The sequence below is a fragment of the Eublepharis macularius genome, chromosome 7 (genome assembly GCF_028583425.1).
Source record: "Eublepharis macularius isolate TG4126 chromosome 7, MPM_Emac_v1.0, whole genome shotgun sequence".
Lineage (NCBI taxonomy): Eukaryota > Metazoa > Chordata > Lepidosauria > Squamata > Eublepharidae > Eublepharis > Eublepharis macularius.
This window is the reverse complement of record NC_072796.1, coordinates 74728676-74752743: the sequence shown is the minus strand read 5'-3', so window position 1 is coordinate 74752743 and position 24068 is coordinate 74728676. Positions and strand designations below refer to the sequence as shown.

At 42.6% G+C, this 24068-nt stretch overlaps 1 protein-coding gene across 8 annotated transcripts in view; it reads left to right on the top strand.

The window, feature by feature from the left end:
- Positions 1-24068, top strand: part of TMEM241 (transmembrane protein 241) — an 82882-nt gene that overhangs the window by 7305 nt on the left and 51509 nt on the right. For all 8 annotated transcript variants that reach the window (XR_008597417.1, XR_008597418.1, XM_054984904.1 and 5 more), the window contains exon 4: positions 8133-8214. Coding sequence is in view for 6 of the 8 variants with exons in the window: in XM_054984904.1 (XP_054840879.1) it covers positions 8133-8214 (82 nt within the window). In the remaining 2 variants the exon portion in view is untranslated. The remainder of the gene's footprint in view (positions 1-8132; positions 8215-24068) is intronic.

Sequence of the window (24068 nt, the reverse complement as noted above, 5' to 3'; positions counted from 1 at the left end):
TGGCAATACGCCCCCCCATTAAACGGCTTTCAATTGCATAGAAACACTTTTTTTCCTTTCTCTATAGACTAACTTCTTATTTTGGAATAATTAGAATCACAGAGTTATTCATTCAGGAGATTCTGAAGCTGGTATTGTTTTCGGAGACCTGGGATCTGTTAAGTTTTTTGTTATAGGATATATTAGATTGGTTTGAATATCAAGCGTTTTAGTTGTGATTACATCCTTTTTGTATATTTTTGTCCTCATTAGGCATTGGGAAGAATCCTACTTTTTGCTTTTTCCTTTTGCTGGATTACGAGAAGAGTGTGAGAAGATTTTTGTTAATCGTTTCCATTCTGGGTTACAAGGGATCTATAATGCTGATGTGTCACGTGAGGCATACTGTGGAGTGAAGACAGCCATATAAGGATGAACTAAACAAAACTTACAAAAAAGAGAAAAAGGGGTGAGATCAATTGGCTTTGCAATCTTCTACTGCCATCTGCTGGACAGTCTGGCAATTTGTAGAGATTTGAAAAAGACGTTGAACTCTCCTTTTTTATACTTAAATCTGGTAAATTGTTGGGTTTGTTTATGTCTCTTTTAGTAATTGGGATAAGAAATAATTGAGGGGGGACTGAATTAATTAAATACTGAACATTGAATGTTGAATATTGAATATTAACAATTGAATATTAAATATTAATAATTGAAAGATTGGTGAAATAAGAGTTAATAATTAATAGAGTGAGAAAAAAGTAACTGTTAGACTATATAAGGTGTTGATACCAGGAGATAATGAGCAAACAAGGGGAAAAGTAGGTCCCTGCCTTCAGGTCCTTCCTCACCAGCACAACCTAAATTAACCATACCAATGGCCCAAGAAACAGTGACAGAGTTCCAGAATAACTTAAAAGCCATGTTTCAGACAGAAATAGAGAAAATCCAAAACACTCTAACCCAGGTTGTAGAACAAATCAAGAATTTAAATACAGAAGTGGTGGAAAGATGAATGACTTCCAGGCACAATTGGCTGAAAATAAACAGGTAACTCAGGATATGGCTGAACAAATTAAAACAGTGGATATGAAGAGTGAGACAGCCATGCAGAGATCAGAAGAAATAGCCTGTCAACAAAATATTACTTGGAACTCTTTGATGGGATTAGAAATGGAAAGAACTGCATTTATTTTAAGATTTTAGATCATATCAGAACAGAAGGGAGAGGACCTGATGACAGAAATGACAGAAGCCCTGGCCAAATTTCTAGAAGAGGAACCAGAGGAGATTGCTAGAGACATTGACTTAATCTATGCCTGAATCATGGATGGAGGTGACAATTTCATTAATATATAAATAAGGAACAGATATGAAGGAAATTAAGAACTACTGACCTATCTCTCAACTGTGATTATAAAATATTTGCTACAATATTAGCTACAAGATTGATAAAAGCACTACCTGATATAATACATCAAGATCAGACAGGATTTCTCCCCGAAAGACAACTGAGAAATAATATTAGAGTTGCCTTAAACTTACTAGAATATTATGAAACACATCCTGAGAAGCAGATGGCCATGGTGTTCCTGGATGCTGAAAAAGCCTTTGACAATGTTAATTGGCAATTCTTTATTGAGCAGATGAAAGAGATGGAATTTGGAACGGGATTCATAAAAGCTATTGAAGTCATTTATAAGAAGCAGAAAGCAAAAATAGATATCAATGATGAATGAAGTTATATGGATTGAAAAAGGAACAAGACAGGGTTGTCCCCTTTCACCACTAATATTCATTCTGATGCTGGAAATATTGATGAGAACTGTAAGGAAGGATCCTGCAATTAAAGGAACATCTGTTAAAGGACATAAATATAAACTACAAGCATATGCGGATGACCTGTTATTTATGTTAGAGGAATCTTTGGAGTCAATATAGCAATTAATGCATCATATCAAGGAATATGGCTCGGAGACAGCTTGTGGCTTTGGTCGAAGGAGGCAGCAATTCTCAGAGTTCTGCTCTAGAGAGGACTGAATCTGCTCTACCTGGGGGGGGGGGTTTTCCATACCTCAAAAAGACATTTGGAGAATGTCTAAGCTGGGGAGTTTCCTGTGTGGTCACTCTTATCAGTAGCAGTTGACAGAGGTTTGACCCAGGACCATTTCCTAGTTCCAGGATGGATGCAGACATCTGGAAGGACGATTTATGGAGACGGCCAGAATGAATTAACAGACTTATCTACTTTACTTTCTACTTGTCAGTGGACAGGATCTATCCTTTTACTAACAGTGAGTTATTGCCAAGGAAAGCTAAGTGATAAGCTGCCTTTAAATTACTGCTCGAAAAAGGGTGAAGAGGGAGAGAGAGTTTGGCATTCTGCCACTCTCCTCTACAGAGGCTTTCAAGAGGGAAAAGAGCTATGAGTTAATTTCCTTATAACTTTGTTGGCTCTAAGATTTTGAAAATAGAAGGATTAAATAACTTTCCAAAGAGGATCTTATCAGTGGATTGTTTTGCCCCCCCCTCTTTCTGCCTGTTTTCAGAGACTGGATTACTGGACTTTTTAACTGGACTTTTTAACAGATGCCATAGAATGAACTAACTGCTCTGGAATTTATTTTGTGGAGGGGGGGGGAACTATTTTTCAAACTATTTTTCCTTGTGGACTCTTCTGGTTTTTTGACACTGGACTCATATGGTGGTGAATATTGCTTATGGAATAAACTAAACTAAGTTTGCCTTTCTCTGCCCTGCTGAATGGAATTACTTTTCAGAAGAAGATAGAAGATTAATGGGACCTTTAAAAGTGAGATCTTTTTGCTGTTCTGTTTTTCCATATGCCATAAAAGTGGATATATAACATTGGACTGGAATTGTACCTTTCCCCCCTACATTTGGGAGGATGTGGTTGGAGTTAAAATTCAAAGAGAGGATAGAATCTGCGTCACCCAGAAGTGGAGTCATTGAGTCCAAGAAGAAATTGATAACAGAAGAATGTGAGAAAGAAAACAAGGACAACCTGGTAAAAAAAAATGAAAGGAACTACACAGAAGTAATTCAACAATGCCATCTTGTGGATAATTGGTAACATTGTAAACAAATATAAATAGCGGTGCGATTTTGGTGACGTGAAATTGTTTAGATGAGATATAAATATATGAAATATATGTGTATAAGATAAAAGAAATAGTGATTGTTGTTTCTGAAGGTAATAATCATTTGGTGAGCCCTCAGCCGAGGTGCCCACTGAGTTTGGCCCCAGGGCCTGGCAGCAGCCCTGGCACCAGAGGGAGGGAGGGACTAGAGCCCTAGCCTACCACTCCCACAGATCTGACCAGATCAGGCAGTGATAATAATCAATGTGAGCCCTCAGCCAAGGTGCCCACTGAGCTTGGCCCCAGGGCCTTGCAGCAGCCTTGGAACTGGAGGCAGACGCTAGAGCCCTAGCCCAGCACACCCACAAGCCTGACCACCAGACCAGGCAGTGATGATAATGTGAGCCCTCAGTTGAGGTGCCCACTGAGCTTGGCCCCGGGGCCTGGCAGCAGCCCTGGAACCATAGATCCCTATCTACAAAATCCAAACTCAATTATACTCTCTCTGTCTCTCTCCCCAAATGCTAGCACGTAGCAAGCAGCAGCTCTGTCACACTCCACTGCTCGCTAAAAGTGAAACCCAACCTGGGAGCCCACTGCTATTTATAAGCACAGGTCCCATTGAGCAATGCAGGAGGTCTGTGGTTGGCCGTCAGAGCTGCCTGTCAGGGTTTGCAGGGATGAGATTGGAGTGCCCATGGCTACAGAACACCCCTCCCCCCTCCCCCGGGTGTCTTCTCCCAGGTTGTAACCACTTTGCAGCTCCATGGTTGGAAGGAAGACCTACCGATCAAGGTAAGCTGGGCTTCCATTCGGATTTCCAGGATGACAGAAGGAGTGCAGAAAGAGTTCAGGCATTCCCACGGCTCCATTTCCAAGGGAATTGATTGATGGTGCCTGACTGTCTGGCTTCACGAACTGCGGAAGAACGCACCGAACTGGGCCTCTAATGAACACTGGCTTGTTGGCCGTGGACACTCACGAACCGTCGGATTGCGAACGGAAGATCGGGCAGTTCGTGGCTTTCCACTAATGTTTTCATTCTTCATCCTCAGAATAAACAGATTGAGCATCAGATAATCTGCTCAATAACCTGAATTTGGTTTTTGATAAAGAAATCGTTATGTAGGCCCCAGAAACCTAATGAAAGGAGTCCATGTTTGGGCTGCTAGCAGAGTCTATCATGTGGCATAGGAAGCGTGATTATAGGTGGTTGTGAGCTCGTTCTGCTGGCTGGTGTGTGTGTAGGAGTGAAAATAACAAAAGCATACACTTGGTTTATATTTAGAAAAGAAATGAGTTCTTTATTGAGGGAACTCCATACTCTGATAGGAAAGGAGGAGAGAGAGATCCTAACTGCCTATCTAGTCTAAGGATGGGGATGGATGGCAAGACAAGGCCTGCATCCATACTGCCAAGATGGAGGGAGGAGAAGGAGAGAAGTGTTGCCTGGAACAAAGCCAAGAAGAGAAGGAGTGGGAGGGAGGAAGTCAGGAGGAAGAAATCCTGATAATAGCAATCTGCATATTAAAAGACAGTCAGAGGAGTAAACAATAGTAAACAGAGTTCCCTGACCTCTCTATCTTTCTAACTCTTTGGTTTGTTCCCCTCTGAAACCTGGGGAGAGAGACAGCGCTGGATCCTCCTTTTCCAACAGTTTTAAATCAATTTAGTAGTCTGGACCTTACTAGGGTTGCCAGCTCCAAGTTGGGAAATTCCTGGAGATCTGGGGATTGAAACCTGGAGAAACCGGGGTTTGGGGAGGGAAAGGACCTTGGCATGGCATAATTCCATAGAGTACACCCCCCAAAGAAGCCATTTTCTCCAGGTGAACTGATCTCTGTGGCCTGGAGACCAGTTATAATTCCAGGAGATTTCCAGCCACTACCTGGAGGCTGGCAACCCTAGACCTTACTCAAGGTTGTTGATACTGAGGTTGTTTTTCTGAGGTCCTTTAACAGTTTTGCAGAACAGAGATCTGCAAAATTTGTTGTGACGAGATGACAGTTAACCCAGTTGAGATATGTTATGTAGGCATACCTTGCAGGCACAGACGGATGCACTTATACTTCCTCTCTTATAATATATACTTTTTTTCCTTGCCAAAGAATACAGAGGGAGAGAGACAGGGACAGTCCTAGGTATTTTGTTGCCCCAAGGAAGTAGACCCAGTTTCTCCTTCATTGCCACTGTTGGCTGAGTCCAAGAAACCATGCCCGGTGCCTCCCGCACTGCCAGTGACTAAGAATGCACTGAACCCCTGCAGTGCATCAGCACCCTCCTCACTGTGCTCCCCAAAGTAATTGGCTAACTTGGTCCCAGAATGAGTCCTGCACAGGAACTTAGGAGTGGTTATTGAAGACTCATTGCCTCACCATTGTATGGATTGGCATGCAAGACTGTTGACTGCGGCTGAGACATTTCCTGAAGTGTCTGACATTCTTTTCCAGCCTTGGGGGGGGGAATCCCTCTTGGCAGCATAGAATTCTGTATTTACATCATGAGAACATATCTGCTGGCCTTTTCCATTACATTTTGTATGATGGCATTGGAGATGTAAACATTATTGGAATTCTTGCTTTACATTGTGGTCAGGGATCTCTGTTTTCCATTGCTTTTTTTCCAAAACAGAAGTGCCAATATGATTTTCGCTGCTTTAGGGACCCAGGCCCACCAGCCAAAACTGATGCCAGTACTACAGAAAGATGTGCCGGTACTGTGTACCAGCACATACCTCCAGAAAAAAAGCCTTGCTGTTTTCCTTATTGAAATCTTGTTCTCAATCTCATGCTGTAGGATTTTATTTTTACACAGTTGCCGCAGCTGAAGTGGTGTTGCTTGTTTTAAGCAGGCAACTTACTCCAGGTCACCAGCAGTGTAATCATCATTGCCAATTTGATGCAGACAAGTTTTCATTAAGACCAATGGGCTTGAAAGTATTTTATAGTAGACAAAAATAACCATCCACTTAGGCTAATTACAGCGTAAACAAGAAGACTAAGAAAACCCTGTATATGTTCATCAGGTGCACAGCAAAGCAAGGTCAGTACTTTATGAGAAATGGAATACGCCTGTCATCAGGTGTGGATATTTTTCATCTTTTTGGAGTGGCTGCTGTTCTCTTCCAATAGTAATATAAACCACAATACTGCACTAAAGATCCCAATGTTCTTTTTGACAAACCAAAATATTACATTTTATGCAGAGGTGAAAGTAACTTGCATTTCTTGCTGGTACTGTTTCTCTGGGGAACAAGGAGCAGAAATCAGAAAGTGGGAGGTATCACTTGAAGCACTTTCTTACTCCAAAGTGTCCCATATCGGCTAAATTTCATCCCTGCTTTTAAGACATTTTTACAGGCCTATCATTGCAACAACTTCCTGAGGAGGTAAAATAGCTACGGCATTGAATATATATCCCTGAACATTAAAAACTCATGGTTTTTGAAAATTCATGTAACCAAACAATCATAACTTTGCTGATAGTAAATAGCTTTGTAATACAGTAATAGTAAGAGCAAAGGCCAAGTCAGATGTGATTCTGTGCTTATAACTTCATTTTTTAAATAACAGGCTAGTCTCTCGTTAAGATCAGGATTGTGATGCGGGGTTGGGGGGGAGAGGTAGAGTTGCCAGCTCTGGGTTCCTAGAGGTTTGGAGGTGGAGCCTAGGGAGGACAGGGTTTGGGGAGGGAAGAGACCTCAGCAGATCCATCCTCCAAAGCAACCATTTTCTGCAGGGAAAATGTATTCTGGAAATCAGTTGTAATTCTGGGAGATCTCAAGGCCACCCCTGGAGGTTGGAAACCAGAGAGAGAGAGCATGTAACTTCCTTAGGGTTGCCAGATCCCCTTACCTTCCCAGCAGGAGGGGGGGGACCCAGCGCTTACCTTCATGCACATGCACAGTCCTGCACCAAAGTGATGAGGTCACTTCCAGAAGCATGGGGGCGCTCTCAGGGCCCCTGGGAGCATGCCTGGGAGGCCCATTCCTCTCCTTCTCCACCCCCTGGCCAGGTAAGTGGTGGCAAGGTGCAAAAGGTGGGAGTGGGGGATCTCCCAACCCCAACAGAGGACTGAGATCCCTAAACTTTCTCCCCTCATTCCCTTTTTTCATTCTGAAACAGCTCCACACATATGCTATTTGTCTCGTTGGGCCAAACATTAGGGTTGCCAGGCTCCCTTGATCTCCCAGCAGGAGATTTGGGCCTGGCTCTTACCTTGGCGGAGCGGGTGTGGGCGCGTGTGGAGCATGCGCGCGCGCTCCTGCAAGCACAATGACATCACTTCTGGAAGTGACATCACCACACAGTCCCCGTTTGGGTGCTGATTGGGCCCGTTGTGGGCCCCTGCAGAGCACAGGAACACTCCCACGCCCCACAGGGACCCACAACGGGCCCAATCCGCTCCAAAACGGGCCCAATCCGTGCCAAAATGGGCACGGATCAGGCCCGTTTTGGTGCAGGTTGGGCCCGTTGTGGGCCCCTGCGGAGTGCAGGAACGCTCCCGCGCTCCACAGGGGCCCTGATCCAGGCCAAAACAGGCCTGATCCTGGGGCTGCTGTGTGCAGGGGTGCGCAGCACCGCAGGGGGGCGCGCATGGAAGGTGCACGCCCCCGCTGGCCAGGTAAGTGGGGGAGGGGGTGGGAGGGTGGGGGTCTGGCAGCCCTACCAAACATACGAATACTCCGTGGGGCAAAGAGCAGTTCTATGTTGCTGTTTCAAGTCAGGAAAATGGCCTGGGGAGAGGGATTAATTTCCTCTCCTCCACACTGCAATCTCAGTCTGAATCAAAGCCAGCACCCCTGTTTTTTAAAAAGAAAAATGCTTGGGAGCTCCGATTGCAACTCTCTCAACATTATGTCTGCTTTGACTCTGAGATACACATCTTGCAATCCTATCAACTTTCTCTGTACTCACACCTGACTAAAGTGATGGTGCAGAGGAAAATACAGAAGAAATGGGATGGGTGGAGCAGTTGTGTCTGCTTTAGGCATTCATTTATAACCAGAACCTGGTAGAATTATGACTGCATGCTCAATTGATGTTTTTACAGGACTGAAGTAATCTCATGGCTTCCAGCTTCAGCACTTTTTGTGGGCATTATTTACTCAGGTTCCAGGGCACTATCCAGATTGGTAAGATATATGCAAATAAAATCTAATGTGCATTTTTTTCTTTTTTTAAAAACTAATGTTTGAGTGCAAGACATTAAAAATTTGTGTGAAATTCTAAGTATTCTCAAGGTAGAGGTGGCTTAACTGGGGGAAAGTATGGATTTTTCAGTTGTGGTACTAAGATGTCTTGGGTTAACACTGTCTTAAATCTGAATGACTTGCCTCTTATAAGCCTCCCCATTTTTTTAGGTAAGTTGAAGCATACAAGAAAGAACTAAACGATCAGCTTTAGTATAAGCCACTCTCATAAGAAAAAAGCTATATTTTGAGAGTCTTTGTTTCTTAGAGTCTATCACTGTTGTTCTATCAAATAGGCAAATAGCAAGTATCCTGTCACAAGCACTCCTATGTCCCCATTGGGAAGGATTGCATGATCCAGCCTAAAAATTATGAGGGTTTGCATTTTTGTTTTTGCCCAGTGCTCATTTCTTTCTTTTTACTAAGCTTGTCTTGTCATAGCGGTTCTACTGGATATCAAAGGGTTGCAATTCAACTGGTTGAACTTAAAATAGTTTAATAATAAACTATAGATTGTTGTCAGAGGTTGTCTAATATATTCTGCAAAAGTTGCCTAGTGATATCAAGGTATAGTCTTCATCTCCAGTTTTGTAGCTGGCCATACTTTTCTCAGTTTATAATTCTGGGTTTTTTTCATGTAAAGTGGGAAGGTGCAACGTTCATTGAAACACACTCATGATGAGCCCCTTTCATAAATAATGACAGGAATATTGGCAATCATACATCTAACCTTTTGTATGATCTGTAAGTTGGGTTTCCATGCAGGCAGAGACTTGAGAAGTTTCCTGTTGCCGATGAGCTGACAGTACAGCACAGGTGTCATGTAACAGGTTTCCTAGCAATTTCCCTGCTCCAGTTCCATGACCAAGGCCATCCTTCTCTAGGCCACTGGGGCTTTTTCAGTTAAAAAAATTAATATTGTTATATTTATATACCATTGTAACAATATTAAAAAGTTAAAATGTATGCTTCTCTACCTATATTTAGATATAGAGAATATTTAGTAGGATGTTCTACGCTTTCAAAGTTTTTTTCTTTTATTTACTTCTTTCTTTCTTTGTTTGTTTATTTTTGTATTTCAGGGGGGGTTTGCTTTGTGTGTATATGTTTAGGGGGAGAATTTAAGAAAAATGTTAAGCAATTTTTTAAAAAGAAAAAAATCAATGGTACATTACATTTTAAAAATATGCAACAGGTTCCCTGATCTATTAACTTTCATTTAAAAAAAAGTAGGTCTCTAGCCTATTAAATTGTGGAGCTGTGCCTTTCTCTTGGAAAGGGCTGGATACTGAAATTTAAAAGAAAATGGAAGTTTGGAATTCAGGGAACCTGTTATACTTACTGTTTTAATGGTCTATCTATATGAGTGCTGAAAAAGCCTCAAAGCCTTAACTGAAAAAGCCTCAGTGACCCAGGGGAAGGGGATGGTCACTGCCAGGGGATGGCGCAGAAACACTATGAGAGAACTGGCCTTGTGGAATCCCCATAGCAACTTTGTTATGTTGGCAGCTGCACTGACAATGAGGAAACAACACAAGCCTGTTCCACCATGGAAGCCACCTATGCCTTTGGTTGTATATAACACAAATCTGGTAAGAAATTGTGAAAGAGGATGTGACTAGACATGGGCACGAACGGGGGAAAAATTCTGAACACCCTGTTCGTTGTTCATTGCCATCCACAAACAACGAACAGAACAGAACATGTCCCCTTAAAGAGCATGTTTGGTGTTTGTGTTCATGGCCCTTTAAAGATCCCTTTAAACTATCAGCTGGCAGGTGGCAGGGGGGATTCTCCCTTGCTGCCTGACAGCTGATAGTTTAAAGGGCCCTTTCATGCCACATGCAAGGGGCAGGGCCCTTTAAACACCCCACAACCCCCAGCTCCCACCCCAGCGCTGGGCTGCTGCTGCCAGGTGCGAGAGGGATGGAGAGATTCTTTCCATCCCTCTGACAGCGGGCAAAGCTGGCACCATGGGCCACTTCTGCCTACTGTCAGAGGGACGAGGAGAGACTCCCCTGGTCCTTCTGACAGCTGGCAGAGCTGCTGCTGCTGTGGGGCCGCTTCTGCCCACTGTCAGAGAGACTAGGAGAATCTCCTCATCCCTCTTACAGCGGGCAGAGCCGCCGTCGCCGTGGGGCTGCTTCTTCCCGCTGTCAGAGGGACTAGGAGAGACTCCCCTGGTCCCTCTGACAGGTGGCAGAGCTGCTGCTGCTGCGGAGCCGCTTAAGCCCACTGTCAGAGAGACTAGGAGAATCTCCTCGTCCCTCTGACAGCGGGCAGAGCCACCATCACCATGAGCCACTTCTGCCCGCTGTCAGAGAGATGAGGAGAATCTTCTTGTCCCTTTGACAGTGGGCAGAGCCGGTACTGTGGGGCTGCTCCGTCCCTCTTGCACCAGGAGAGCTGGTGCCACCCCCTTTGCTGTCATTTTCTCTTCACAGTGGCAAAAACTGTACTGCCTGTTGAAAGCTACTTTGAAGAGTTATAAAACTGACCTTCCCAATGTCCAATACCCACCAAATTTGCAGGGGACATAGTCCTCACTGTCCTCTGAAGACCCCCCAAGTTTCAGAGAGATTGCAGCCCAGGAAAGGTATGATCCATGGGTCCCCTGCTTTGCGGTCTATTTCTCTTCTGAGTGGCAAAAACTGGACACTCTGCTGGAAGTTGAAGGGTTACAGCCAGAAGGAAAGCCAGAAGGAGTTCAGACAGAGTTTAGTCCTTGCTATTGCTAGGGGAATTGATTGAAGGCGCCTGAGTGTCTAGCTTCCCGAACAGTGGCCGAACGCAATGAACGAGGCTTGCGACGACCACTTGTTCGTTTGGAATGGGGACTCACGAACGTCCCATTTGCGAACAGACGAATGGGCTGTTTGTGGTTTTTTTTTCGTTTTTATTGCTGTTCGTGCCCATGTCTAGTTGTGACCTAGGGCTAAACTTTTGGATCAAACTTTTTAAATAAGCAGCTTGCTTAACCCATGCAGAGATCATAAAAGTATATATTTACTTCTTTACAAGATCTAATACAAAAACAATAGCATCATAAAAGAATGTAGCCAGAGTTTTTTTCTTTTCTCTTCTTGTTGCCGAGGGAATTAGAATATGCACAACATAGATCCTCTGAGAGTAAACTGAGAAGGTTAGTTTAGGTGCCATTGATTTATACCCTACTTCTTTTCTCCAACTCCAACTTTTGCCAGTGTGATCTGGCTTCAGCAGTGGTATGAATTTCTATATGCTGCATTATGTCACACAGGGCACTGTTACATAAGGTCATGAAAATGTTTTTTCTCGATCTGTTAATATCATTCCAAAATTAGTATTGACTTGATTATTGCAGCTCGGGCTCCTATCAAGTAACAGTTAACATGAATTTTATCACCAAGACAATAGAGTTTATTTTTGTTATTTTTAAAGACTGTCTTCACACACATTGTATAATTTACTTTTGATGCACTATAGCAATTGTTTGCAATTGGACTTTCCTGTTTTACACAGGGAAATTCAGTTGCAGATGATTACTATAGTACATTGAATGTGCATTATCCAACAATGTTTGAAAACAGCCTAAGTTTATGATTCAAGACAAAGATATTATTGTGTAAATAATTATGCATGGATGTAAACATGGGAGCCAAAGAATGGTGTGGACTGAATGAGCTGGGTTCAGATTCCTTCTCATCTCACTAGGTAGTCTCTTTCAGGTCATTCTCTCACAAATTTGGTGCCTTGAATGTAAAATGGGGGCATTAATGACCTAGCTTTCAGGGTTATTTTGAAGGTAAATGCAGTAAGGTACGTGGAACATCAATTGTGTTTAATAGTCTTGGATGCATATATCTAATCCTCTTTTTCTCCTCCTAAGCATCTAAAGCTGGAAATGAAAGGAGAATTTCTAGCTTTAGCTTAGATGCATTAGAAAGATGCTGGAATGCAAGAGATGAGAACTTGCTTATGCTGGCTGGCCCAAGCATAAGGTATTGAGCTTCCTTTAGTAAGGACAGAGCCACTGAAAAACATCATCAAAGACAATTAACATCTGGTGAAGGTTAGCTGAGCTGGGCAATCTGGAGCCGTCATTGGCAGCAGAACACATTTCTCTTGGCTCTAAGAAGAGCCAATAGCATAAGGGAGGGGAAGGGGGTATGTATATGTGTGTGAACTTGGTTACAGAAAAGGAAGAATGCAAAGTCTGGTGTCAACTTTCTTGGGATAGCATTATTCATAGTGTTTCCTATTATTGTATTGTGTCTCAAGAGGCCCATGTTAGATGAGCTTTAAAAAAACTTTCTTGCTCAGCAGCAGAAGTGGCAAACAGCCCAGTTGTAGAGCTAGGAATTCTTTGTTTTTTTGAAAACTGGTCAACAGCTTCTGGCTGTATGCCTCCTTTGATTATTTGCTTAACACTTTCTTGCAATTTTCTAAGTGCTTCAGAAGAGTCTTGCATAGCTATTGTCCTTTTAGATCAAAATAATGTATGGCCTATTAATAGGGTTTCCAGGTCTCCCTTACCCTCTTGTTACCCCAGCAGGCCAATTTGGGCCCCTGTGAAGCGTGGGAGCATGCCCTCCACCAGTGACAGAAGCACGCCTGCTGCATGCTGGCGTGGGAGTGGTGGCAGAGGGCAGCGGCTGGGAGCAGGGGATCTGCACCCTCAGGGGACCGGGCAACCTTACCTCTTAATGTCCTCCTTTTTTTACGTTACCATTTTATAGGAAAACATGAGAGCAAGGGCATAACTACACATTACATTGAGTTCTGTCCCCAAACTGTCCTCCCTAGGTACCACTCCCAAATCTCCAGGAATTTCTCAAGACAGAGTTGGCAGCCCTCTTGAAGTGGAAGAATGATCTGGGAAGTGGGGGAAAGTAAGGTTGCCAAGTTCCACTGGCAACCGGCAGGAGTGGAGGTTTGTGGGTGCTTATCTGTGCATGTATGCCAGCTGCCCCTACCACTAACAATTTCTGATGTGGCCCCAAAAGTGATGGTATCAAGCCAGAGCTGATTATTTAAAAATTGACCCCAAATGCCAATTAGCCCCAAACAATTTTTAAAGTATCAGTCCTGGTACGATGGTGTTACTTCTGTGGTTGTGTAGGAAATGACGTCATTGTAGGTGCACACCCATTTCACTGCCTGCCCTCTCCTGCACAGGCAATTCTCCTGGGCCTGCCTGTTCCCACCAATGAGCTAGTGATTGATGGGCAGAGGCAGAAATCCCTGGGAGACTGCCAGCCACTGGCATGCGCTTGGTAAGCCTAGGGGGGAGGCTCTTTAATCTTTTCCTCTGTTGCTGTTTTCCACTGAAAAATACCTCCCCTGTGTGTTGCTTGTATCCCTGCTGTAGGGGGAAAAATGAGATATCTCTAAATGTTTTCCAGCAGGGGTAAGCAAAAAAAGCCCTCTGGTATTTTTCAGCAAGAAAATAGTCAGGGAGAAAAGAACCCATCTGCACCAGCACCGTTTTCCCTCTCCAAAAAGCAGCGCCAAGGTGTTTAAATTGATTACAGGACTGAATTATTCAAAACCGAATTATTCAAAAAGGCTTTTTTCTTAGCTAGGAGGGCGGTATTGTAGGAAAGGGGTCCCAGATGTTTCGTTAATGAGTTAAGAACCATAGACTTCACCATTATGTTGCCTTACATATTATCTGTAGCTTTAAATATGTACTTCTATATACTACCTGTGCTTCATGTTGTTTAATGTAAGTCCTAGAACTGACTATGTTGTTTCAGCAATTCTTCAACTCTCTATTGAATCCTTGCTAATGCTATGTCTTTGTAAACTTGTATTCATTTACCCAACGTTTATGGAAATGTTCTTGACACTGTATGGAAATGCCTGCCCTTGTCCTTGCTACTGATTGTACTAATATCACACTCTGTAATCCGCCTTGAGTCTCAATGAGAAAGGCAGAATACAAATGACATACATACATACATACATACATACATAAACAAATAAATAAGCTAGGGTCAAATCCACATTCACCCATTACCTGCATGTTTATCGGATATCTTCCGTTTGCCTCCAATCCGCGATTTTTTCCTCTTCGTTCACATTCCTGCTTCCAATCTGTCTTTCTCGCGCGTCCCTCCGGTCACACGGCCGCTCGAAAACAGCTTTTTTGGGCGGGACTTTTTTTCCCCGCCCATTTTTAAAAATTTTTTTTAGCGCACTTTTCCGTTATTTCGATTTTGCCTTATAAAGAAACATCATTGAAGATAATGATGCCTCTCTTTCCCCCACTGACAGCACTGATGGCTCTCTCCCGTTTCTTTTTTGAAAATTTGGAAGCATGTGGGAAGCTTTCGTGGGCATTTCCTATGCAGGACAGTTCAGTGCCTGAATTTTACTGAAGTTTCACTTCCTTGGAGTGTCATTATTTCGATATTTCGTAATTTCGATATTACAGTAATATAAAATAAAAAACAGTTAAAAAGGAAGTTTCGCGAGTCCGTTCTGAGGATAGATTCACCCCAAATGATTTTTCAAACTACCAGATTTGATTCAGAAACAGCATAATCAATAAATCCAATGCTATGAAGTCAAAAACAGTCTTTTGCAGGCTACGGAGCACTTGCAATTTGAATCAGCCAATAGGAAATCTCGGAACGGCCGGAGAGACAGGAAGGGGGGGTGGTTTTTAAAAAAAACCACGTAAATTGCGCATTGGCCTGTTCACGGCCACCGTGAAACTCCCGTTGAAAACCTGTGACCACATATTCGGGAGAAATGTGAATGAAATGCATCTGTTTAATGAGGTAATGTGACCGGCACTCGGGATTGCTTGGGGAATGCAGGGAACATGCAACTTAGAATGAGTAATGTGGATTTGACCTAGCTCTCACAAGATTAATCAATTTGTCCAAACACACAAAAGTCCGCATTTTCTTTGTCATTTCAGTCTTCGAGGCTATACCTTTTGTGGAAGTGGTGGTAATAGTTTGGTCTGCTACATATAACCAGCGTTCCCAGGAGCCTGCACTCTGCGATACAGCGCAGGAATTTTTAGAGGCCAGCACAGAAGGGGAGAAGCCCAGCGCAGAGAGTTGCCCCTGGCCTCTCTCTCTCCCCAAACTCCAGAAGCTGCAGGAGGCGGCGTCGGCGTCTGCAGCAGCAGGCAGATGCCCTCCAAGCAGACTTCCTGTCCCACGCATGGCTTTTCTGAGCCGCGCGCTGAGCAGACTCTGGGGAGCTGTTGAAAGCTGCAGCCCACATGACTTCCTCGCTGGCAGTGGGACCGGGGAGCCAGTGTCTTTGCCGGCAGCGAGACCGGACAGGAGCTGCAGAAGGAAGTGGCCCGCGCAGCTTCTTTGCCGGCGGCAGGACCAGGGAGTCTCAGAAGCCTCATTAATCCTGGTACTGGAAGCTAGAGAAGGAGGTGGCGGTGGGTGGCACTGGGCGCCCAGGCAGCCTTGGCAACGGGAGCTGGAGGAGAGGTCCACCAAGCAGCTTAATTTTTGCTCTTGTTGGTGTGTAGGGAGAGGGGATTATCTTTTTGGGGATTTGCATTCTGTGATATTTAACTTTATGCATTCCTTATGCATTCAAAATCAAAAAGAGTCCAGTAGCACCTTTAAGACTAACCAATTTTATTGTAGCATAAGCTTTCGAGAACCACAGCTCTCTTCGTTCATGCATTCCTTGAGGGTATTTCTGGTAAATGTCTGGGAGGCAGCTAGTTATCTCCAGGGTATGATGCTTTTTACTAATCTTTCTACATTTCTCTGCTGATCCATGAAAATACAATAAACCAGAATGTGGAACTATTCTCTTTATTACAAAACACCTCTATTGTGCTTGCAAAGTCAAGAACAATTAATTCTAAGTGATTTTTAAATATGCTTGTATTTTTAAAACAATTGCTGCCAGCTTGCATGTCTCAGGCATCTTCCAGAAACCAGCACTGATAGCAGTGCATTCAGGACATCTGACAAAGAGAGCTGTGATTCTCGAAAGCTTAAGCTACAGTAAAGTTGGTTAGTCTTAAAGGTGCTACTGGACTCTTTTCCATTCAGGACAGTCATTCCTCTCTACGGGTTTTAATGGGGACCTTCCTTACATGTGTGTTCTCCCTTCCTTTACAGACCTTTCAGTCTGTGAGTTTCTTTTTTTGTGCTCATGCCCTGTATACATGTCCCTTTGATTGGTTAGCTGCTTCCCTGTGTCTTATTGGTTGTTTTCATGGTTTATGTCCTTCCTTCTTTTTTTGAATTATGGCCAGTAGGTAAGGAATTTAACATGGCTACGAGGTCACCACAGGACTAAGGAGGAGACGCTGCTTTAGAGAGTTATTGTTGAGGTTCTTCAAAGCACCTTTATACTGTTTTGTTGTCTAATAGGACAGAAATCATGGCTTGCCCTATCTCAAGTTTTACAACATGTACATTAAGATAGGTATGAATGCCTATGCAAAGTTCACCATAATGTTGAAACAGTGCAATTGTTTTACTTCAAGACAAATAAGAAAAAGATGTTCAAATATAAAAGCATCTTGTAAAGATGCTATTTCAACTTCTTTATTGCACACGTAATACATATTCATTTCTAGCTCTTAATTTTCTCATATTATTCTTTAATTTCACAGAAGCGTTTCATGCCAATTGCCGAGCTGCACATCTGCTCAGGTTTCCAATCAAAGCTCTGTATTTTCAAAGCATTTCTTAACTACATTTCAGTCTAGAGAGATCTGGACATACACAATCTACAGTCACCCTTAAAGTTTCAGAATTATCACTAGCATATTCTGAATCTAGCAAATTAGTTTGTAGTTTACGTTTGTATGTATGTAGACTGAAATACATGTTTTAGAAAAAAGGAGGCGTGCTCGCACAACAACTGAAATGCAAGTTATTGTTTCGGCTCAGGAAGTTGATTTTTGGCTCAACGCTGCACAGCATAGAGGGAGCGTTTGTGCGGGGGGGGGGGGTCACTTTGTACTTACATAGTGCTGGAAGGGCAGCAACTTTTAAAAATGTATTGTATGGTTGTACGATTAGACAGCATTATTAAAGCACTACAAAGAAGAGAGTGACTATAAGTTTTTGTTCTGAGGCAGCCATTCCTTCACTACTTGTTGCTACTAAACAATGGCACTCCATTGAAGGTTATAAACTCCTAAAAACTGCTTTGCGCGATAGTCAACTGTTTGTATATTTGTATTCTTGTATGTTTGTAGGTTGCAATCTTTTTTTTAAAAAGGTGCTCTCAAAACTTTTATGCAAGCCAGCCCACAAGATAAATTTTTGTGCAAGTTTCAGCTCACAATTTTTTTTTTTGGCTCACAACACTGCACGGCTTAGAGGGAACATTGCATATAACCTGCATTCTTTAGGTACTTACTCCCTTAAGTGTTCTTTGTCTGGTTGTGGTAACCTGGAACAGTGGTCTGTGTTTCTTCCTCCTGCTCCCCCCCCCCAGTCATGGGATAAGCATGAAGGGTAAATTCTGCCACTATCCGAAACAACCTCTGGCTTCATCTATCATGTCTGATGCTTCTCTCCTTTCACATGAAGGGTACAAAAATGCATCCCTACTGTGGTGGCAGCAGCAACCAATGCAGGCACATTTGGCAACGGTGGACACGTACATCTGTCACTGCTGTACTCGCTGCCGCCGCTGCCCCACATCTCCGTTCCTCCCTCTTTTTCTCCATTACATCTGCACAAAAGCACAGATGTGATAACAATTTCTGCACCTTCCTGCAGCTCAAAACCCCTCTCCCCTGTTGATCCCCATCATAATGCAGCAGTATGATTCATCTGTGAAAGAAAACAAAACCTCTAAAGGGCTGAAAAGGGGGAAGGAAATGTGTGGCTTAGCCCTGCCATTTACCTCCTGCCCACAAATGGGAAAAATACAGGAGCCAGGTGTGTCATCATGCTCCCAAATATTGTGGCACCTTCCTGCTGTGCGTGCAGGGAAAAATTCTTGTGTGGAAGCAGGCTCTGCATTAAGCCTCAGTAAGGTGGCACTGGGTAAGCTAGCAGCAGAGGAAGGGAAAAAAAACACAAGCAGACATTAACCCCTTGCTTTACCTTTTAGGATAGCTTTACTGAGCAGTTCTTGAGCATATGCTGTAAAAAACAACAATAGAGCTACACAGTTCTCTTAAAAGCAAAGAGTTTATTCAAGACTAAATAGAGTATAAATACAGAAGAAGAGCCCTGTTCAATCAGATCAGTGGTCCATCTGGTCCAGCATACTGTTTCACACAGCAGCTAGCCAGTTGCCCTGAAGGACCAACAAGCAGGGCACAGACTCTAAGGCCTTCCCCGATGTTGCCTCCCAAAACTGGCATTCAGAGGTTTGCGACATCTGTATGCGGAAATTGCCTTTAGGTGTCTAGTAGCCATATCCTCCGTAAATCTATCTATGCTTCTATCCCCCATTTAATCATCTATGCTTCTAGCCCTCAGAATGTCCCACAATTTAGTTACTCGTTGAGTAAAGATATACTTTCTTAAGCTGGTCAACTGAAGTAATAATCAATATTGAAGGCTCTCTGTTGCCAGGGCTTTCACCAGTGTTCAACACCCTGCTGTGCTTTCATGCCAACTCTTTTTATTGTGTGAAACAAACTTGGCTCAAGTTACATACTTCCACACTTTCTTCCCCTTCTACATGGCCTCTTCACTTGTCCCTAGATCTGGGCATATTAGCTTCGCCACCGGCCTCCCGAGAAGATATAGGTTAGTCCACAGCAAGTTGCAGAGGTCCTTAAATGCAAAATACTACCCAGGGACAGGAAACTGAGCAACACTGAGATCATGTCAACATTAATTTCACAATATTTGTGGTTGCACAGAATGAAGATTATATACTTACAGACTGATGGGAAAGGAAAGGGATCTCTGCTAGCCTACAACACAAGCGTATGCATTGTAAAGAGCCTCAAAATATAGCACTGCAGGACTTTACCAGTGTTTTAATATACGTCTTTGAAAACAAGCTGTGTGATGGATATTTTAAATGGAAATTTGACTTCTGAATAACTGTAAATGCTTTGTTCCTGATTGCAAAATTACCATCAGTTCAGTGGAGCAATATGTTAATCTTCGTTCTGTGCATCCCTACATTGGGACTGCGCACACGCAGGCCTGCTGACCGGAGAAATTCTTATCGCTTCCATAAAGCTCCACTAGAGGCCCGCTTCCCCCAGTCATGTCTCAGCCCATTTTCCCACCTAAATGGTCACGTGACTATGTGGGAGGAGCAGCCTCTTCCCCTCAGTTCTCTTTTAGCCACCGCAATGGGAAGAATGTTGCTCAGGAGCTCCATAAATTTTAAACATTGAACATTTTATTTGAAGAGAAAATGAATAAATTTTGGAATATCTTCACTCATTCTTATGTCTTGTATGTTTTGAGGACGTTTTGAACAGGCTAGTTGACTTTCGCTTGTCATACCTGCCTCCCCTCAGATTACCTCAGAGTATTTTGTTTCATGAAAGATGCTGGATAGGGTACTAAGATGGCCTGCTGTGAGGTATAACTCTGAAAGGCTCTGTTCCTCTGGCATCTGTATCAATTTCTGCAGTGAAGCATCTGCTCAGCTCTGAGGTATAAATAATCCAGCAGGCTATGGCCTTAAGCAGCAAAATCATCTGCCGTTAAAGGGCGTCCAACATACTCCAACCCCCAAGCAGTTATGTCATCTGACGCTAAAGGGCATTCACCGAGCTCCAGGACTCCAGCAGGTTGCCTGCCGTGAAGGAGTGCCCGTCCTGGGCTGGATTAGTGAGGTAGGAGCCAAGGGTGAAAAGTACCATGCTCCAAAACCTCTTTTGGATCCGAGAACTTTCGATCCTCCAGCAGTAAGTCGCTTGCTGTGAAGGAGCGCCCATCTTGGACTGAATCAGTGAGGTAGGAGGCAAGGGTGGAAAGTACCGTGCTCTGTAACCTTCTTCGGATCTAAGACCTTTCAATACTTGGGCAGTGAGTTGCCTGCCATAAAGGAGCACCCATTCTGGGCTGGATCAGTGAGGTAGGAGCCAAGGATGAAAACTACCATGCTCCGAAACGCTTTTGGATCCGAGACTCTCTTTATCTTTTACTAATTATATCTTTTACTAATTGTAAAATTGTTTGCTTTAATGTATATTTGCGTCCCCAACCTTCCCATTCATACATCAAAAATATTTGGGAACAAGTAGAACGGCAGATACGCTGTTTTATGGAGAAATTTTCCATGGCATCTATAATAGTTGGGGGCGATTTTCATGCCAGGCTGGGTCAAAATGATAATCAAATATTAATTCAGTTTCGAGTAGGGAACCCAGACACTGCCATACCCCAAATACATGCTAACCGACAACCATTAGATCCAGTGGCAAATTTCGCTGGCGCATGTTTAACTCAAATGGCGTATAGATTGAATCTTATCATCCTGAATGGTTCGTTACCTGGTGATTGTCCGGGCCAATTTACTTATTGGCCGGGTATAAAGCATTCAACAATTGATTACATAATGGCCTCCTTGAACCTTTACAATAGTAATATTAAATTCAAGATTGATGTGAGACCAGATAGTGATCATTTACCCCTTAGTGTTAGTTGGGGAGAAATACTAAGTCCCCCTAAGAATAGGGACAGAACTGGGCTGAACGTGGTACAGCAGGTAGGGAGAGTTAGAAACAAATGGAATATCAAACTTAGTGAGAAATTCCTCATTTGGACTCAGACTGAAGAAGCAAAATCTATCTCCCATGCATAGACGTTTATAGAAAATGGAAATGCTATAGTAAAAACATATGATATGCTTATATCAAAGCTTACCCCCCTCCTATCATGATTTGGTAGCTCCAAAGGCAGACGAACACCACTGAATAAAAAGTGGTTTGACCAGGAGTGCATGCAAGCCAAGATTGAACTTATAGAGAGCCTAAAAGCATTTCAGCTAAACCCAAACCTAAATACCAATCTTGAAACCCAATCAAAGAAGAGGGAGAATAAACACTTAATGAAAAAGAAGAAGATAGCGGCTGTGCACACTCAGTGGCAATCACTTATTAAGGCCACCAAGGATAATATAAGCTTTTGGAAAATAATTTTGGGAACACAAGAGAACAAATCTAAGGTTATGACAAATACAATTCAGTCGGAAACTTGGGAAAAACACTTTGATACCCTGTACAAAGACCAACACTACATATCACCTAGAACTGACTGTTTAGCAAATATTCCATCTTGGCCTCCAGTCTCAGTTAGTGAGGTCACCTCATTAATATTACAGCTAAAAAATGGCAAAGCGCCAGGAAGTGATTTCATTATACTAGAACTGCTTAAAACACATATAGACTGGTGGGCTCCAATATTAGCTAACTTATTTACATACATAGATCAACCAGCCCAGATGCCGACGAACTGGGGTCTAGCCATCATAGTCCCTATATATGAGAAGGGGAACATAAATGACCCAAACAATTATAGGCCAATCAGCCTTTTGAATGTCATCTGTAAATTATACACTAAACATTTATGCCTGAAGCTATGCAAATGGCTAGACCAAGAGAATCTATTAGAAATTGAACAGCCTGGCTTTTCCCAAGGCCGTTCAACTATGGATCACTGTTTGGTGCTGGATTACCTCATCCACAAACATGCAATGTCTCCCAAGAAAAAAATTATATGCAGCATTTATAGACCTCAGAGCTGCTTTTGATACCATCTCTCAAAGAAAACTATGGGCAAAACTGGGAGATACATCCATTGATCAAAGATTGTTATACCTGATGATTAAACTTCATGAGAGCAATGAACTCCAGATAAGGTACACACAAGATGGCAAACTATCTAAGAAAATCCTGGTCCAGAAGGGTGTTAGACAAGGTTGCTTATGAGCACCCTTCTTATTCAACATCTGTGTAAACTCATTGAGCCAACGTTTATGTAAGATAGATGTCCATGCCCCGCGTCTTGTAGGAACGAAGGTACCAATTCTCATGTATGCTGATGACACAGTCCTCCTGTCCCAAACAAAAATTGGTCTAAAGCGTGCCATAAAAAATTTAGCAATCAATGTGATACTGAGCTTCTGACAATTAATTACTTGAAATCCAAAATTATATGTTTTCGTAGACACTTTAAAAAAACTAACTGGGAAATAAATGGGAACACTATAGATCAGGTTATAAATTTCCAATATCTAGGAGTCATCTATACATTCAATGCTAACTTCAAAGCCTATACGATTTCATCAGCAAATGCTGCAGAAAAGAGTGCTAATGCCATCCTTAGATTCTTCAGAAGAGAAGGTGCGAGCTTTATACCTGCAGCCCTGAAACTATTCCAAACAAAATCATTAGCGCAACTCTTATACGGATCACAAATGGGACTAACTGCTAATGTTAAGATCTTAGAAATGGTTCAGTCTAAATTTCTCAGATCTTTATTTAATGCACCTAGATGTACTCTGTCATTCTTAGGCAAGAAGCTGGTTTGCCCAAAGTTGAAATAAAAATCTAGGAACATGTCATCTATTACTGGCTACAAATTCATCTTGAGCCAAAGGGTATAATTCCCAGGTTGTTAGCTTCTGACCCTTATCCTACATGGTGCTCAAAGATAGCTGATAAAATTAAATTGATTGGCTTGGACCCGGTAGTCCTGTTTGATATGGGACTCAACAAAGCAAAAGCTTTAATCACCCAAAGACTAATTAATATAGAGTCCCACAATGATGAGGCAATGCTCCCTCTACACTATAAGAGCTTTTAAAAAGGACTGAGTTACACCATATCCCCATATCTTTCGGACATTACAAACGAAAGATGTAGATGGGCCTTCTCTAGAGCACGATTTGATGCATTTCCCTCTGCAGTTTTGTATGGGAGATTCTCCGGTCTGCCTTTACAGCAGCGTTGTTGTCCCTGTTCAAATAAAGTGGTCGAAAATATACTTTTGCACTGTGAATTCTATCAAGAAGAAAGGATACAATTAATTATCCAACTACTCTATAGATTTAAACCATTAGAGTATTATATGGATTTAGTACTGAAACCCTTTGGGTATATCTTTTAGAGGATAGCCAGAGAACTGTATCTTACGCAGTTGTAAAATTCTGTGTGATAGCACTCAGAAAGCGGAATCATTTGACAAAGGAAACGTCAATATCTGTACTTTACTTGGCTGGTCTTTTGACCGTAATAAACCTGAAATTGATTGATTGATTGATTGATTGGTTTAAGAGAAAGAAAGTAAAAGGGAGAGTAAACACTATGCAATTTTAAGTCATTGCAAGTTCTTATATCATTATTGGCATGCCTCCTGTTGGCCTGTACATTTGCAAACTTTTTTAATATTAAGTTTTTTACGTACTTTGATTAAGTTTTATTATTAAATTATGATTGAGCCAGAGCTCCCTTTTGCAGTTACCTGGGGGTCTAGATATCACCTGTAATTCCAGGAGAACTCTAGCTCTCACTTGGAGGCTATCACCCCTAATCAGTGCCAAAATTTGTCAGAAGCATAATAACTGAGCAAAATATCTCTTCATGAGATAGAAATTCAGAGGTTTGTATCCTACCATTCCACACTGTTGGAGTGACGATGCTAGTACAAGAGTCCTTCCACTGGCAGAAAAGCTTCTTGCAAAAGATCCGTTGCATTTGAGGAAAGTGCCACCACTAGCAGAACGGGTTGGTGGAGTCCAGCCCGATGTCCTTTGTGTTTAGTGGGAAGAATTATTAATATTCATAAGTATTGTATACATTGCAGAGCACATGTAGTTTGAAGGCATGAAACAAGAGTACAAGACCTCCTACATGAGCATGGTGGGTGATTTTGGTAATA